Raw genomic sequence first — 14,936 nt, forward strand, 5'->3', positions numbered from 1 at the left:
CAGCTGAATTTTATAAAACTTATCAGCAAAGCCTACTTTCTCCTTCCCGATGGAGAGGGACCCATGCAAGCAGCTCCAGGTACTGCAGCCATCCACCCCCTGCTGATCAGCTTCTCCTTCCTCAGCTCCCAGAGGACGCCTCCCTCCTCCCACAAACAACTCCAGAGCCTGAGGTGACAGGAGAGCGTGGGTGGCTGCTTGGCAGGGCTGTGTCCATGGAAACCAAAGTGCCTGCGGGGGAGTAGATGCGGCAGGTGTGCGGGGTGCCGGTCCCCCTCCTCCAGGTGGTCTGCTTACGACCCCTGGGGGCCCAGGCTTCTCCACCCTGTTCAGGGTCTATCCTGGCCCATCCTCGACTCCTTCCTTTCCCTCATCTCCCACATGAAGTCTGTCAGCAAATCTAGCTGGCTCCGCCTTCAAAAGATATCTGACTCCTTCTCACCACCTCCTCTGTCACTACTGTGGTCCATGGCACAGTCCCCCTCCTTGGATTACTGCAGGAGCCTCCTAACTGGTCTCCCAGCTTCCGCCCTTTTCTGTTTCTGTAATCTGTTGTGTCCCTGCTTTGCTTAAAACCATCCAGCATCTTGGGACCTTCCCAGTATGAAAGCCACATTCCATGTAATGTCCTACATGTCCTAGTGATTTGGCCCTGCATTATCTCTGCTTTATCCCCTGCCACTCTACCCTCACGCACTACACCCCAGGCACGCTCTGCAGCCTTCCCACTGCCTTTGGCAGCCTGGCCTGCTCCTACCTCAGGGCCTTTGTATTTGCTGTTCCTGCTGCCCTCAGGTATCCGCAAGGCTCACCCTCCTCCAGGTCTCCATGCGAATGTCACCTGCTCCTCAAGGCCTTCGGAACCACCTGGACTTAGATGGCAACCCCACTCCTTCTACCAAGCTCCCTGTCCCCCTTTTCTGCTTCGTTTTTATCACCTTCTGACACACTGTATGTTTCACTTATTTCTTTGTTTATTGCCTGTTTCTTCTCTCTAGAAAGGAAACTCCGTGAGGGTGGGATATTTGTCCTTTGTTCACTGCTGCATCACCAGTGCCTTGAGGGGAGCTGGGCATCTGGAGGTGCACAGGTAGGATTTGGGGAATGAAGGACGAAAAGACCAAAGCAGGGCAGGGCTCGTTGCTCTGGGTCATCTCGGACTTTGATGACCGCCCTCCCCAGCAATACCCCTGGCTGCTTTCCTATGCTTGTGTCCCATGTGCCAGTGTTTATCTGGGTGCTCCAGGGTTAGATCTTGAATATACCCCGTGTCCCAGAATTTCAGAGTCATTCTCCATCACTTACTGGTGGTGCTGTGTCCAAGGACCCACAGATCCAGGCAGAGCTGGACTAGACCAAGGCCTCCTGATACCCAGTCTGGGCCCTCCCTACCCTCCCTATAGCCTTTTGGATCTCGGCATATTGGACACAGCCCACCGTGGTGCTTCTTTGCTTGCGTTCATCTGTGCTTTCTAGATGTGTTTTCTGGGCTCCAGCTCCAGGTGTTCATCTCAAGGTGTCTTGCCCTGGGCTATGCATCAATGCTTAGTTCTTTGGCCTTTATCCAGCACCCTGGACCTGCCTGGAGTCCCAGTCCTGCAACTTCCTAAACCCCGGCCATGACAGCTATTTATGAAGCAAGGCCTGAAACTAAGCTGTTACATCTGTACCGGTGGGAATCCTTCCATCATCTTCTTTTATTCTTTTTTCCACCCAAAGTAGATATTTAGTCAAGCACTGGTCCAAGAGTAGAAACAAGGATGAACAAAACATGGCTCCATTTCTCTTTCTTGTTTATTGCCTTCCTCTGACTTTAAATATATTTATGATAAGTCAACTGCAAAGGCCCTTCCAGCCCATTCTTACCAATGCAATCCAAAATCCAGCCAACTGTCCCATCTCCTCCACAGGCCAAAACACGGAAGTCTGGAGTATCACGGAAAAAGTTAAGTCTGGAAGTAGAAAGGCCAAAATGGTTTTGTTTACAGGCTGACCTTTGACACTTCTTGAGTCAGAGTCCCCCACCCGCTCCCTTCCCTGGGAGTATGTTATGACCTTGATTCCTTTTGGGGTTGAAAGGGTCACTTAATGTTATGAAACCAGAACTTAACTAAGCAATGCCATTGAGTATGAATCTCGTGGAGCCATCTTTGTATAAGGAGATGCTGACTCAACATTCAACACAGAAAATGGTTTTCTAGGAATTCTCTATGATTTAGGCAGAGGAATCCATAGTTTGCTTATTTTGGCACTGATACAACTAACCCCCAGCATTTCGACTCCTCTCTAGCTCTCTCACCTGCTCTGTCCTCACGACCTCCCCTTTAAGTCAGATGCACTGAGCTGGCTGGATCTTCATCCGACCCAGACCTAAGTGGAGTGAGCACCATCTCCCCTCAGGGGCCTTAACCCTTTAGAGCAGGGCTCTTAACCTGAAGTGCATATCTAAGGGGTCTGGGAGTAGAATCCAGAGGGCCATGAACTGGAGGAAAATGTTACATTCTTAACTTCCCTAAGCTCTACATGAAATTAACATTTCCTTCAATTATCTATGTAGGCCACAAATCACAGAGGTATTAACAATACCTGTGACTTTGTTAAGCGGCGGAAATCACAGGTATTTTGATGTTTTACTATAGTTGTGGCAGATATTTTATATCACTTCTGCTCATCACTGCTTTGAATTTACAGTAGCTATTAGACCTGTCTCTGGAACTTGGTATATAATGCCTTAGTAAACCACATATATTCTCCTATCACAAATTTATTTTTTAACCTTTTGATAACTGTTCTTTTCAATATAATGAGTTTCCCTGTTACTCCTATATATTTCATTTTATACATTAAAAAATATTATCTTAATATTAAGAAGTGGTCCATAGACTTCATCAGACGCCAAATAGGTTCCTGGTGCAAAAAAGGTTAAGAACCTCTGCTTTAGCACAGACATGACCTGTGGAGGCCTTGAGGCGGGGCTTGAGAAGCTGAAGCTCACTATTTCCTCTTTGCCCTGCATGGTGATCTGAGAAGACCCCTTCTGAGTCACCAATGTATGCATGGGCAAATTAACATCCCCTTCCCTCCCTTTCTCTTGCAGAACTCTGCTCTCCTGTATGAAGTGGGTTCTGAATGGAGGCTCCCTTCAGCTAGACAGCCTGTCTGATTATAGGCTGACGACATGTACAGCACAGAGAGATACTCAGGGCACAGTGGCTCTAGAAGTAGCCACCAGGCTTGTCATCCTGGGCAAAACCAATTGAGAGTAGATGCAGTTAAGTGAGAGTACTGTCTGTATTCAAGTATTAAGATGCCCTAAAAGAGAGCCGGCTGGTAAAGGTATTCGTGGGCTGCTGCTCAGTCACAAGTCACAATGGAGCAGTAATTGGCAATCGTGGTGACCATGATGGCACGTGCAGCCCTATGGGTGGGCTCTGTTTTGAAGTTAGTTTTACAGGTAAGTCACGGCAGAGGTGCTGAATCTACATTCATGTTTCTTTCCCCTTTAGTGGGTCTTGCACCAACCCTGCCATTAAAAATAGCTTTGTGTCAAACCAAAGACAGGGACAAAGTTCCTTTTTAGAGTCCTTACTCCAGCCCCTACTAAGGTCTTGCTGAGCCCAGAGTAGAAATGCAAGTTCAGATGTTGGGCAAAGCAGCTGTGTGTTGGAAAGCCCAGCCTAGCAGGTGCAAGTCTGAGGACCTGGCACTGAGATAGCTTTGGGCCGGCTGGCAGATGTCTCTAGTGCACTGTCTCTGGCTGGTAAGAAGGTACCAGCCAGAGTACCTTTGGGTACCTTCCAGCCCTAATGCTGGAGGGGCCTCTGATTACAGGGCTCATCATGTCCGCCACCAGCACAAGGACCAGCTCCTCCCGTAGACCTTGGGTTGAGCTGCAGAGGGGCTGCCTTGTCTCCTCTCATTGTTCCCCGTCTCCTTGACACTTTGCTGATGAGCAGGGAAATAGCCAATAGGCAAATGACAGGAGGAGAAGGGCCAGGGGGAGCTTAACAACCTCTAACTTGGATGATCCAGGAAAAAAGTGATTTCATTGAACAACAATTGTCTTGATCCTTAAAGGCCCCCACAACAGAACATGCAGTGGAACTCTGAGTCAGCTGTACAGATTTCTGAAACACGGACAGACAGTGGTAAGAAAACTCTTTCCTTCTCCCTGATGATTCAGTATGAAGATACCAGCTAATATGGTCTTGCAAATAAGTTAAAGTAATCCACCAGCCCGCCCTTCTTGTCAAGCCAACAAATGACATATGCAATTTCTCCCTCTTACAAAATCAACAACTTTTTCTGGGATAAAGTACAGGAGGCTACTTCCCAGAGTTAGCCATAATGGGTGGTCCTGAGTATCTCCAGGAGGAAGTAAGAGTAGATATGAGGAAAAGAAGAGAAAAGGAGTGAAATGGCAGGAAGGACAAGTCCACCGATGAAAGAGACAAAAAAAAAAAGTGACCCCCAAAGCTATCTTCTTTAGAGATCTAAGGGCGTGGGGGAGAAATAAGAAGTAAAGATCGTATCTCCATACCCTGGAGTAGGCCCCCCATTGTCCAGGTTGAAAACTTGTTTGGGGTTGAGCAGATAGTGGAATTTCCGAAGAATTCTATGGAAAAAAAAAGAAAGAGAGAGAGAGAAAGAGAGAGACCGAGACAGAGAAGGGGAATGTCATTGTGAGAAGTCACAGGAGGGCAAGTACCTCTGCAGCCCATTGATGGTGGGAACGTGGGTCCATTTATACCCAAGAGGGGAGAAGAGTGCATGCAGGCCCTGGAGACCCTGAAGTCCCAGGCCTGGCTGGCCTCACCCATGCCCTCACCCCATGTCAAGGTCTTCCCCACCATCCAGGACTCTAGTCTCCAACCCCAGGAGTAGCACCCCTTACACAGAGGACAGGACAGAGCAACCTGGAGAACAGAATTTCCATTCTCCTAAAGCCTTCTCTTTCATGGAGACCTTCTCCCAAATGTTCTGTACGTTCTAGGTAGTATGATTTTGTTCTTTGTGGCCTAGACAAAGGCACCAAGGGACCCTCTATGGAAAGGTCCCCCAAATCCTGGGATCAGGAGGACACGCAGGACGTGGGGTTGGGGCAGAGGAGGGCTGAGGGCAGTGACCACATCTAGGCTTGGTTTCAAGGCTCCAGCTTGAGGCTAATCAGGTCAGTTCAGGAGGGGTGCTCTGTCCCTAGGACTGGGGTGGGGGCTCTCATAATTCTTGCTTAAACCCTGCTTATTATTTTTTAAAACCTGGATTCCAGATCACCCTGCCATCTGTTCACTGCCCCAGAGCTGAACACTGGGAGGCAGAGCTGCTCTGCCCCTTGCCACCCCTCCCCTCCCCACTCCTTCTCTTGGGGCTTCCCACTGACTGGGCGTTTCCTTCACTGATGAGACGGGTGCCCTGCTTTCTCAAGGGTGGGATAGGCCAGGAGGTCTCAAACAGGTGCCTCTGCCACGTCTCTTAAATCAAGAAAAGACTTGCAAGGCTGGGAAGTTAACAGACGTCTCAGAACCTGGTCTGATTCCGCGAACCATAATAATGGCCCACGTGACAGGCCCTAGGCTAGCACTGTGTCTATTTTAATGTTCACAAAACCCCTGTGGGAGGAGAAATGATTATTACCTCCATTTTACAGAGGAGGAAACCAAGGCACAAGGACATTAAGTCCCTTGGACCAGGTCATCAAGAGGTCTGTGGTAGGGTTGGGATTGGACCACAGGTCTGCCATCTCCACAGCCCACTTGGTTACGGTTGGCCTAGCCTCTCCATCTCGAAAAAGAAGAGAACATACCTTTCTCCTTGTCTCCCTCCACTCTTGGGGTTCACCAAAACCAGCAGGGGGTGGGTACCCGGGGTGGGGATGATCTTATACTTAAAAGGCAAAAGAAAAAGAAATTAGCTCTGTTTCAGCCAATAGGAGGAATGCGATGAGAGTGGATGCTAAGACAGCTCCCGGGAGAGAAGCAGTTCCAGGCATGGAGGAGAGGAGGTCAGGAGGCAGTAGGTGCTGGTCCACTGGCTGAGTTTTCTGAGGGATTAAACAGCTAAGTGTCTCCAGCCTAATGGCCTTTAAGTAGTGTTAATGGTGACAAGCGTTTGAAGTCGGGATCAGAGATGGGGCAATGGCATCACAACTTCAAATTGTTCACAATGGTGTGGCATTGTGACCACAGCACAAGATTAGATTTTGTGAGGGACACAACGGATGATGATCTTAAAAGTTAGGGCCATCTGGTCCTACAGCTAAATAAAATAACAGCCATGGAGTTAACTACACTTGCACCCCGGTACCTTCCATATCCACGTTTCCAGCCCCCATTTTCCTCCTGAGCCCTGGTTCCACATTTCTCACTGTCCAGGGGGTACATTCAGCCAGATGTCTCACCAGAACACGCTCCAAACCTGACCTATCTTCTTTCCCCACAAAACTGGCCCTCTCTCCTGGCTACTGTTATTATCCATCCAGTCACACAGGGAAGACCCTGTCCTGCCAATTCTTGCCCTGCAATGTCTCTTTATCTGCCTCAGTGCCCACACTGCTTGGGCCTTGCCCACCTCAGGTGAAGCCCTGTGTGCTGCCCCCGTGCAGTTCCTTCCCAGGACATCACTAGTCATACCACTCCTGCTCAGAAACCTTTAAAGACATCTCGTTACCCAGAGGATAAAATCCAGATCTCCTAAACTGGCATGCAAGGCATTTCAGTGCAGCCCCCATCTACTGTTCTCTCTTAATTACTCTAACCTTCACTGCAGTTCCAGCCAAGCCTGGCTGTTACCTTCTAGGGAGTTAATTCCCACCCTTTGGGGCTGCTCACACTGGTTTCTTCTCCTCCTTAATGCCCTGAAATGCCCACGTCCTTCTTTGCAACCTCTTAAAAAAAGAACTCCTCATTCTCAGGGCCCAATTCAAGGGCTACTTCCTCTATGAAGTTTTCCTTGATCATTGCAACGAAAGCTATTGCACTTGAAGCATATATTGCTTTGGCCAAAAAGTTCTTAATGTCCTTGTTTTTCCGTAAGATCTTATGAAAAACCAGAACCAACTTTTTGGCCAACCCAATAATAACTTCTGGGTTTCTTTTGTTATCATTTATTTGTATATGTCTTTATTTTTTATTTTCTCAGGTAAATATCACAAAACATCAAATGGATTTTAATGCCTCAGGAGCAGGGCGTGTGTGTGTATAACCTTTCTACCAAGGCCCCATTGCCCCAGATACAAGAGTAGTGGGTACTCAATAAATACCTGTGTCTTCAGCAGAAGGACACACTGATACAGAGATGCAGCTTTGCTCCATATTCACTATCTAATGCCTACTTTTCCAGACTGTAAGCTAAAAATTCACCAAACACAGGGCCATATTGTTTGAAATGGACAGCAGCATCCTTTACAAATTTTAGGAATTTTCTCATCTGCCAAGGGTTATTATTTGTGTGAAACCCAGAAGCATCTTCGAGCTTAAGGAGTAATTCTTTTTTTTTTTTTTTTTTTTGCATTACGCGGGCCTCTCACTGTTGTGGCCTCTCCCGTTGCGGAGCACAGGCTCTGGACGCGCAGGCTCAGCGGCCATGGCTCACAGGCCCAGCCGCTCTGCGGCATGTGGGATCTTCCCGGACCAGGGCACAAACCCGTGTCCCCTGCATCGGCAGGCAGACTCTCAACCACTGCGCCACCAGGGAAGCCCAGGAGTAATTCTTTATCTCTGGGGGTGATATTCAAAATGTTTAACAACCTGTATAGCATGGGCACTGCCCAATCAGAACACATGCAGGATAACCAGATAGATGCCAGCTGTAAACAACTGACACACCGGCACTGTGTGTGTGTGTGGGTGTGTGTGTGTGCACGCACTCCATCTGACTTTCTCCCTTTCAAGGTGTCTACAGCTTTCCCACATTAAGCACCATTGCTTATGTTTTACACTCATCTACATGTTCTCATTGAATCTTGGAGCATCTATGGGAGGTGGGCAGTGCAGGGATTGCTATGCCCCCTTTCAAACAAGGAAACTTAAGGTTCAGAGGCAGAGGAGAAGGCCCCAGTGTGCTATTTCCTTTTCTGGTACTTGTTCTACCTCACCAGGCTGCCTTTCCTGCATTCCCTGGAACTTTGTGAAAGGCACAAAGGGAAGTTCATTGGTGAATCCAGCTAAAAAAATGAGTTCTGAAATATACATTTAAGGATGAAGAAGAACTCTTGGACCTAATTAACTCTGTTCTGGCAGATCACATTCTGGAGACAGCTTGGCAGTCCTGGAAAACCTAATTGTCTGTCTTTAAGCCACATTCTTGTTATTATTCAGGGAGTATGCATATTGAAGTTTTAGTCAATGTGTTCCTAAAAAGGTGATAAAGCCAGTTCGGCCACAGCCACGGGACCAACCAATCTCCCTTTGCACCACGTGCCTACAGTGTGGTTGTGAAAGGTAACCCCAGAGGCTGGAAATACAGTGTCCTGTGTGATATAATCAATCAGATAAGAAAGCAGATGTTGAGATGTGTTTCTCTAGAAGCCAAATCCTGTTCTCCCCTCCACAGCCTTGGACCAGCTTAGAACGAGCGAGTAGATTTGAGGCTTGCCGAGGTACCTGCGTTACAAGTTCATCGTTGGCTGACATGCTACCATCAGACTTCCCATCTTGCCTGTCCTATAAAAGAGAGGAAAGACAAGCATCTTTTGAAAAAAAAAAATGCCTACTACAAGAAAGGAAATCGGAAGAAAAACAAATGGTTAACATAAAGGAAGAGAATAGAAAACCAATATAGTGTAGCGAGGAGTTTTTCAAAGTGCAACTTTGGACGTAAAAAAAGAAATGTTCCCTTTGGGTTTCTCAAGGACTCTCCAGGCAGTTGTCTTCACTTGCCCCGACTTTAACTTCGAGACACTGGAAGGGACACAGTGTTTCAGAGGAAACACTGAAATGGTGGAAATCTACTTTGTTGATTTAGAAGCTTGAGCTTTGAGAAGCAAGGTCTCAGATCTGGTTTCTCTGTTAAGCACTACCTAAATGATGTAATACTAAGTCATATGTCCTATTTTGTTTGTTTTTTTTTTCAATGTTTATTATTCATTTCATTGAGGTTTAATGTCACATATAGTAAAATGCTCAAATTTAAATCTACAGTTCTATGAATTTCTGCATATGTATATGCCCTTGTTACTACTGCCTCTTCCGGCATAATTCTGTTGTGACTCCTGATGCCTTATTGGTTTTGCTTGGCTTTTGAATCTCATATCAATGGAATCATAGACCATATCTTTTCTGAGTCCAGGTTCTTTTGTTCAGCATTATATTTTTGGGATTATCCATATTTTTACATCTAAGCATGGCTGTTTTCCATTGCAATGCACTATTCCATTATTCTAATCTGCCTCAACTTAATTTACCTGTTCTCTTGTCAGTGGTCATTTAGCTTATTTCCAGTGTCTGACTGTTATGAATGAAGTTGACAGGAACATTCCTGTACATGTCTTCTGGTGCAATAAATGCTCATATTTCTCACAGGAGGGGAACTGTTGAGTCATAGAGTTTGTGTATTTCCAACTTAGTAGATACTGCCAAATAGTTTTTAAAGTGGTGGTTTTTTTTTTCATTAGTTTTTAATAAGAAAGAAGATGGTCAAGTCAAGGGTGAGATGTGAGGAATCAGTGGAACTCAGCAGCATCTTTAACATGGAAAGAGAACAGTTAAGGCATTTGGTGCTTGGCTTGAAAGAGGGGTCTTCAACACAGGAGACAGAAAAAGTTTCAGATGGGGATAAGTAGAGTTTAATTTTGCATCTTTCATTTCCAAGAAGGGCTGTGACACCCAAGTGGAAATCTTCAAGGCAGAGGGAGGTCCATGTTTGGACACAGGAGAGAGGGTGACAGGGACAAGGGAGGACTGGGAAGCCTCGCTGTGCACAGGTGGTGACTGAGGTTCCATATACGTGATCTGCCTGCAAGGTGCTTAGAATGAATGCGCTTTCCTTGCTGGGCCATTTCAGAGCATTCTGGGTGGCCAGCGGTTGGAATCATTTTAGTCAGGGAAGTTTTCCCTCACAATCTGACTGTGCAGCACTGACCTCTTTTAAACTTGGGCTGAAAACACAAATCCTAAGAGTTGCTGAGGGAGCCCTCTGAGGGATGTGAATGTCTGAATGCTGCCTGCATCTGAAACATGAGCTGGGGTTTCAGGGGAGCCAGAGCCCCATTGGGGTGGCAGCACTTACCTGGGTGATGGGGCATATTGACGTGGGCAGCAAAATATGGTCTCTGAGCTCCCCACCATCACACAAAGTTGACAATTCACATTTGCGGTGAAACTGGAGGAAAAAATGAAGATGAGAGTGAGTGAAAGTGATCAAGGAAATGTCAAGTATGAAGGTTTAGAAATTTACTAGGGAGGCAGGTTGTCTAGTACTCCTCTAAATCCTGATGCACTGCTGGCTTTCACAGTATAGCAGAGACAGAGAGAGAGAGAGAGAGAGAGAGAGAGAGAGAGAGAGAGAGAGAGAGAGAGAGAGAGTGTGTGTGTGTGTGTGTGTGTGTGTGTGTGTGTGTGTGGTGTGTAGTGTGTACGGTTGTGTGTGCTTGGTTACGGGTGCCAAGTCTGCCATGGGCAGAGAAAGGAACCAAGTGCTGCCCATGGCAGCTGCAGCAAAACAGTCCTGAGCAGGCCTGTGGCCTGTCCGTATGGCACCCCCACGTGGACTCCAGAACCCCCATGGGATATTTGCTCCCTATGCTCTGAGACACTGGAAGGAAGGAGATCTTGTTGAACAAACTCATGAGAGGCTGGAGGTAAACCCCATGACTCGACCTCTGCATTTTAAGAGTTCTGCAGTCTGACACGTCCTTTCTGAGGCTGATACCCAGTCAAGGGGACAAGACACGGCACTGAGTCTGCTTTGGAAGGCAGGTCAGGCAGCTCCAGGTGTCCAAGAAGGAAGAGGACATGTGTCATGGCAGTGGGCACAGGCCTCTTGTCCAGGCAGTGGGGTTGCTGTCAGGAGTGTGCCCTCCTCTGATGCAGGTGACAGAGTATCCAATTCCTCTCCCACTGTGTCAGTGCCCCTGGCCCAGACGACACCCAGGCGAAGGAAGTTAATGGTCCAGCCTGCTGTTCACAGCTGCCTGGCCACAAAGAGAATAGACTGATCAGCTTCTTCTTAAGCAGCCCTGGGGGGTGCCCTCTCTCTGGGCATCCTGGTGATTTACTGGAGGCAGTTAGACTAGGGCACTGAACAGGGGCTCTAGGCTCCCTCCCTAGCCTTGCCCACATAGCTCTGCTCACGCCCTCTGGCAGGATGTCCACTGCCGCCTGGCTGCAGCTCCAGCAAAACACCACACTGAAAAGCAACAGGGCTGCCCTGGGCGCCAACCCATCGTCATCCGGCACCACAGGCAGTGCTGCGTGGTGACACTCTGGTAGCACCTGATACTTTTGTGGCACCGGTCACACTTGACAGAGGAGTTCCCTTCCACCCAAGTGTGCTGCATCACCTGCAGGAGGGAAGAGAAGGATACCAGGGAAGGCTGCAGAAACACATCCCAGGGCCCTGGGCCTGAGGAGAAGGGTCTGGGAGGAACACAGACAGTGGGGAGGCCAGAGAGGGTAGGTTCCTGTTTAGGGGATGCACTTCTGGTTGCCGGGCTGCTTTGCTGAATTGCACCAGTGTGGTCACTCCCTGCCTAACCTCTATCATGCGAATCAAGGTAGACGGAAAGCCACTTTGCCTGCTCCTTGAACCGTTCATTCCCTCTGGCAGTCAAGCCTCTGAGCGTCTGTCTTGCAGTTCATCTGTCTGTCACTGGAACTCTTTGCAAAGGGATGTGTTTGTGTGTGCCCTTTTCTGGAAGGCAGTGGGGTGCAGGGAGACGCAGGAGGGCTTGGGCTACAGACAAAACTGGTTGGAGTCACTGATCTTCCACTTTGCAGCGGGGTGACCTTTGGCCAGTTCCTGGACCTCTCTGAGTCTCAGGTCCTTCATCTGCAGAAATTGGCATAAAATGCCCCACCTCTGGGTTTTCTGGGAGGATTCAATGAGAGAGCACATTTGGAAGGGCCTTCCTGGCACAGTCCTGGCCCTTGGGGGGGTGCCCCTGATGGGGAATCCCTTCCCCCTCTGTCTTCTATGGGCTGGTGCCTCTCAGCCTTAGCAGCCCCTCAGGACCACCTGGGCAGCATCTAGAAGTCCTAATGCCCAGCCCTCACTCCAGACAAAATAAATTAGAGTCTCTGGGTATGAGACCCATCATTAGTATGTTTTAAAGCACCCTGAGTGATTATCATATGCAGCCAAGGTTGAGAAGCACTCAGGAAGGGAGTTAGAGAGAAAGCCCCAAAGGGATTAGTGTGGGTCATCAGCCAGCAGCTTTCACATCTGTTTCCTGGAGAGCGCGTTGTACCTGCCTCCTGGCCAGGACATGCCCCTGAAGCAGCCCAGGTACTTGGGAAGCAGGTGGGAATGCATGTGTACGTGTGTGACTGTAAGTGCAAAGCGACCCATGACACCAAATTCTGGGGGTCTGAGCCCTCAGTTGAGTCCCCCGGGAATTCTATAGAACTCCTCAAAAAATTTTTCACCAGGGTATCTCGAATAGCGGAGGGGGTGGATATGGACTCTGGGGGAACGTGGGGACACAGCCTGAAGTGCCAACTACAAGCACAATATTAAAAACACATGGGGCTTCCCTGGTGGCACAGTGGTTGAGTGTCCGCCTGCCGATGCAGCGGACGCGGGTTTGTGCCCTGGTCTGGGAAGATCTCACATGCCGCGGAGCGGCTGGGCCCATGAGCCATGGCTGCTGAGCCTGCATGTCCGGAGCCTGTGCTCCACAACAGTGAGAGGCCCACGTACCGCAAAAAAATAAAAAATAAAAAAATTAAAAAAAATAAAAACACATGGAATATTTGCATGATACCATCCATGTTTGTATTAGATAAAAGTTTTAAATTACTTATCAATTAAGTTACTGTGTCCTCCTTCCCAAAGATTTTCAGTAAAACTGTTGCTCTTGAAGATGTGTCATGTTTACTTTGTAGTTTCTCCTTCTGCCATATTCACCCCTGAGGGTATAAAGAACTCAGTTTGCTAATCAATTTGTCATCTACATGGTCACAATGAATTTGTTCTGAGATTATTATTATTTTCATTTTACAGAGAAAAAAAATATGAGGCTGCAGAGAGGTTAAGTAACTGGTCCTAGGTTCCAAGGCTGGTAAGTGGCCAAGCAGGGACTCATGGCCAGGTCTCCTGACTCCAAGTCCACGGTAGTCTCCCAACACCACGTTGCCTTCTCCATCCTCTTCCAGGATCACAAGAGATGGTTAAAGACTTAGGTTGCCCCTGGAGACTCAGAAGGTCGTGAATGTGCCCTGCTGGTCTCTCAGAGGTCTCCCTCTGTTCCAAGTGTGGCAATGGCAGGAGTGCAGGCTTAGGGCCTGAGCCCAGGAGGTGTACCATATGTCCTGGTGAAAGGCATGGACATGGAACGGTGTGCGTACGGGTGTGGTACAGAAGGAGTAGACAAGAGGCCATGCGGTGTCTCACAGGCATGCATGAGTGTCCCTGGAGGTGCCCTTCTCTCTCGGAGTCCTGCTGGGGAGGGCTGGATACCACTCCCACCTGCTAACCATCTCCTGACTCAGATTCCTCAATGGGGTTTTCCCTCTGCAGGAACTCGGAGTGCCTTTCCCCTGCTAATTTGAAGAACAGTCTATTTCCAGACTCAGTGAATGGTACCAGCCGATGGCCACCTTAGAAACCTGGTAGCCATTTCCAACCTCTCTCCCTCTTTCATCCCCTACATGATTGTCACCAGGTCCTGGTGGTAGGACCTTCCAAATTATCTCTCAGACTCTCCCTTTATGTCTTCCACCTTAGCCAGTGGGACAGTCAAAACACTCAACAACCGGCATGGCTGGGGGACACTCACTCAGCACAGACACAGCCATCACTGTGCTACTGCAGACATAGCAGAGCATAGTGGGTGAGCGCAGACCCCACCCCAGTCAGGCCCTAGGGCAGCATTAACTCATGCCCGAACTGTTGGAAAAGATTTTTTCATCCCCTCTGATCTGATCTCTCTCTGGCACCATGGTCAGAGCAATTAACCTAATTCGCAAACCCAAACATCTCCTCACGTACTCAAAGCTCTTCAGCGGCCCCTTAGCTACACATGAAACCCCTTCCCAAGTCCTCAGCTGACCTCACAAGACCTGGATCTCACCAGTTCTGCAGCACATCTCCCGCCACTTCCCTCTAAACAACCTCTATCCCAGTCACACAGAACCAAGTACAGATCCAAGAATAAGCCGCGTCTCCATGCCTTCACACTTGAGGCTTCTCCAGCCTGGGGTGCCTTGTCCTCCTTGATTCCTTATGAAATCCTGCTGATTTGGGTTCAAGACACAACTCAAATGCCATCTTTTTGGTGAAAGCTTCCCTGTCCGCCAACCTTGGTGCCTCAACTGCATGTCCCACACAGACCTATTGCTACTGCACAGCTCGCTACTTTGCGCTTTGCTTACATGCCTGTCTCCTCCCACTAGACTGCACAGTCCTCCAGGCTGAGGACCACCTTTTAACCTGCATACCCCCTGGCACAGGATCTAGCACACGGTGGGCACCAGGGAGATGCTAAATGGATTGATGGATGGACAAGATGGTTTAAAGGTGGTCCTCAACGCAGAGGAGGGACCGTATAAAGCTCCCAGAGCCCCTTCCTGCCCAGGAATCTGTGGAGATGGACATGTTGCCTGGGACACAGCATGCAGGAGAACAAGGCAACAGGTATCACCAACCTCGCCGCCCCTTTTGGTTTTTGAGTTCGTTTTGATACACCCAGGAATGTTTTTGGATACACAGCGTTCATGGACAGTGTATTTACAGTCTGAAAATAAAAATAAGAAAAGTAACTGTGAGTGACCAGGTAGGGA

At 48.5% G+C, this 14,936-nt stretch overlaps 1 protein-coding gene across 8 annotated transcripts in view; it reads right to left on the reverse strand.

Annotated features, from left to right (window-relative positions):
* DGKG (diacylglycerol kinase gamma) overlaps positions 1–14,936 on the reverse strand; it is a 216,003-nt gene that overhangs the window by 108,983 nt on the left and 92,084 nt on the right. For all 8 annotated transcript variants that reach the window (XM_067034176.1, XM_059063714.2, XM_067034174.1 and 5 more), the window contains 6 exons: positions 14,802–14,890; positions 10,225–10,317; positions 8,601–8,660; positions 5,804–5,883; positions 4,541–4,615; positions 1,867–1,952 (listed from right to left, as the gene is read on the reverse strand). In XM_067034176.1, the coding sequence (XP_066890277.1) occupies positions 1,867–1,952; positions 4,541–4,615; positions 5,804–5,883; positions 8,601–8,660; positions 10,225–10,317; positions 14,802–14,890 (483 nt within the window). The remainder of the gene's footprint in view (positions 1–1,866; positions 1,953–4,540; positions 4,616–5,803; positions 5,884–8,600; positions 8,661–10,224; positions 10,318–14,801; positions 14,891–14,936) is intronic.

The sequence above is a fragment of the Kogia breviceps genome, chromosome 5, assembly GCF_026419965.1.
Source record: "Kogia breviceps isolate mKogBre1 chromosome 5, mKogBre1 haplotype 1, whole genome shotgun sequence".
NCBI classification, from domain to species: Eukaryota; Metazoa; Chordata; class Mammalia; order Artiodactyla; family Physeteridae; genus Kogia; species Kogia breviceps.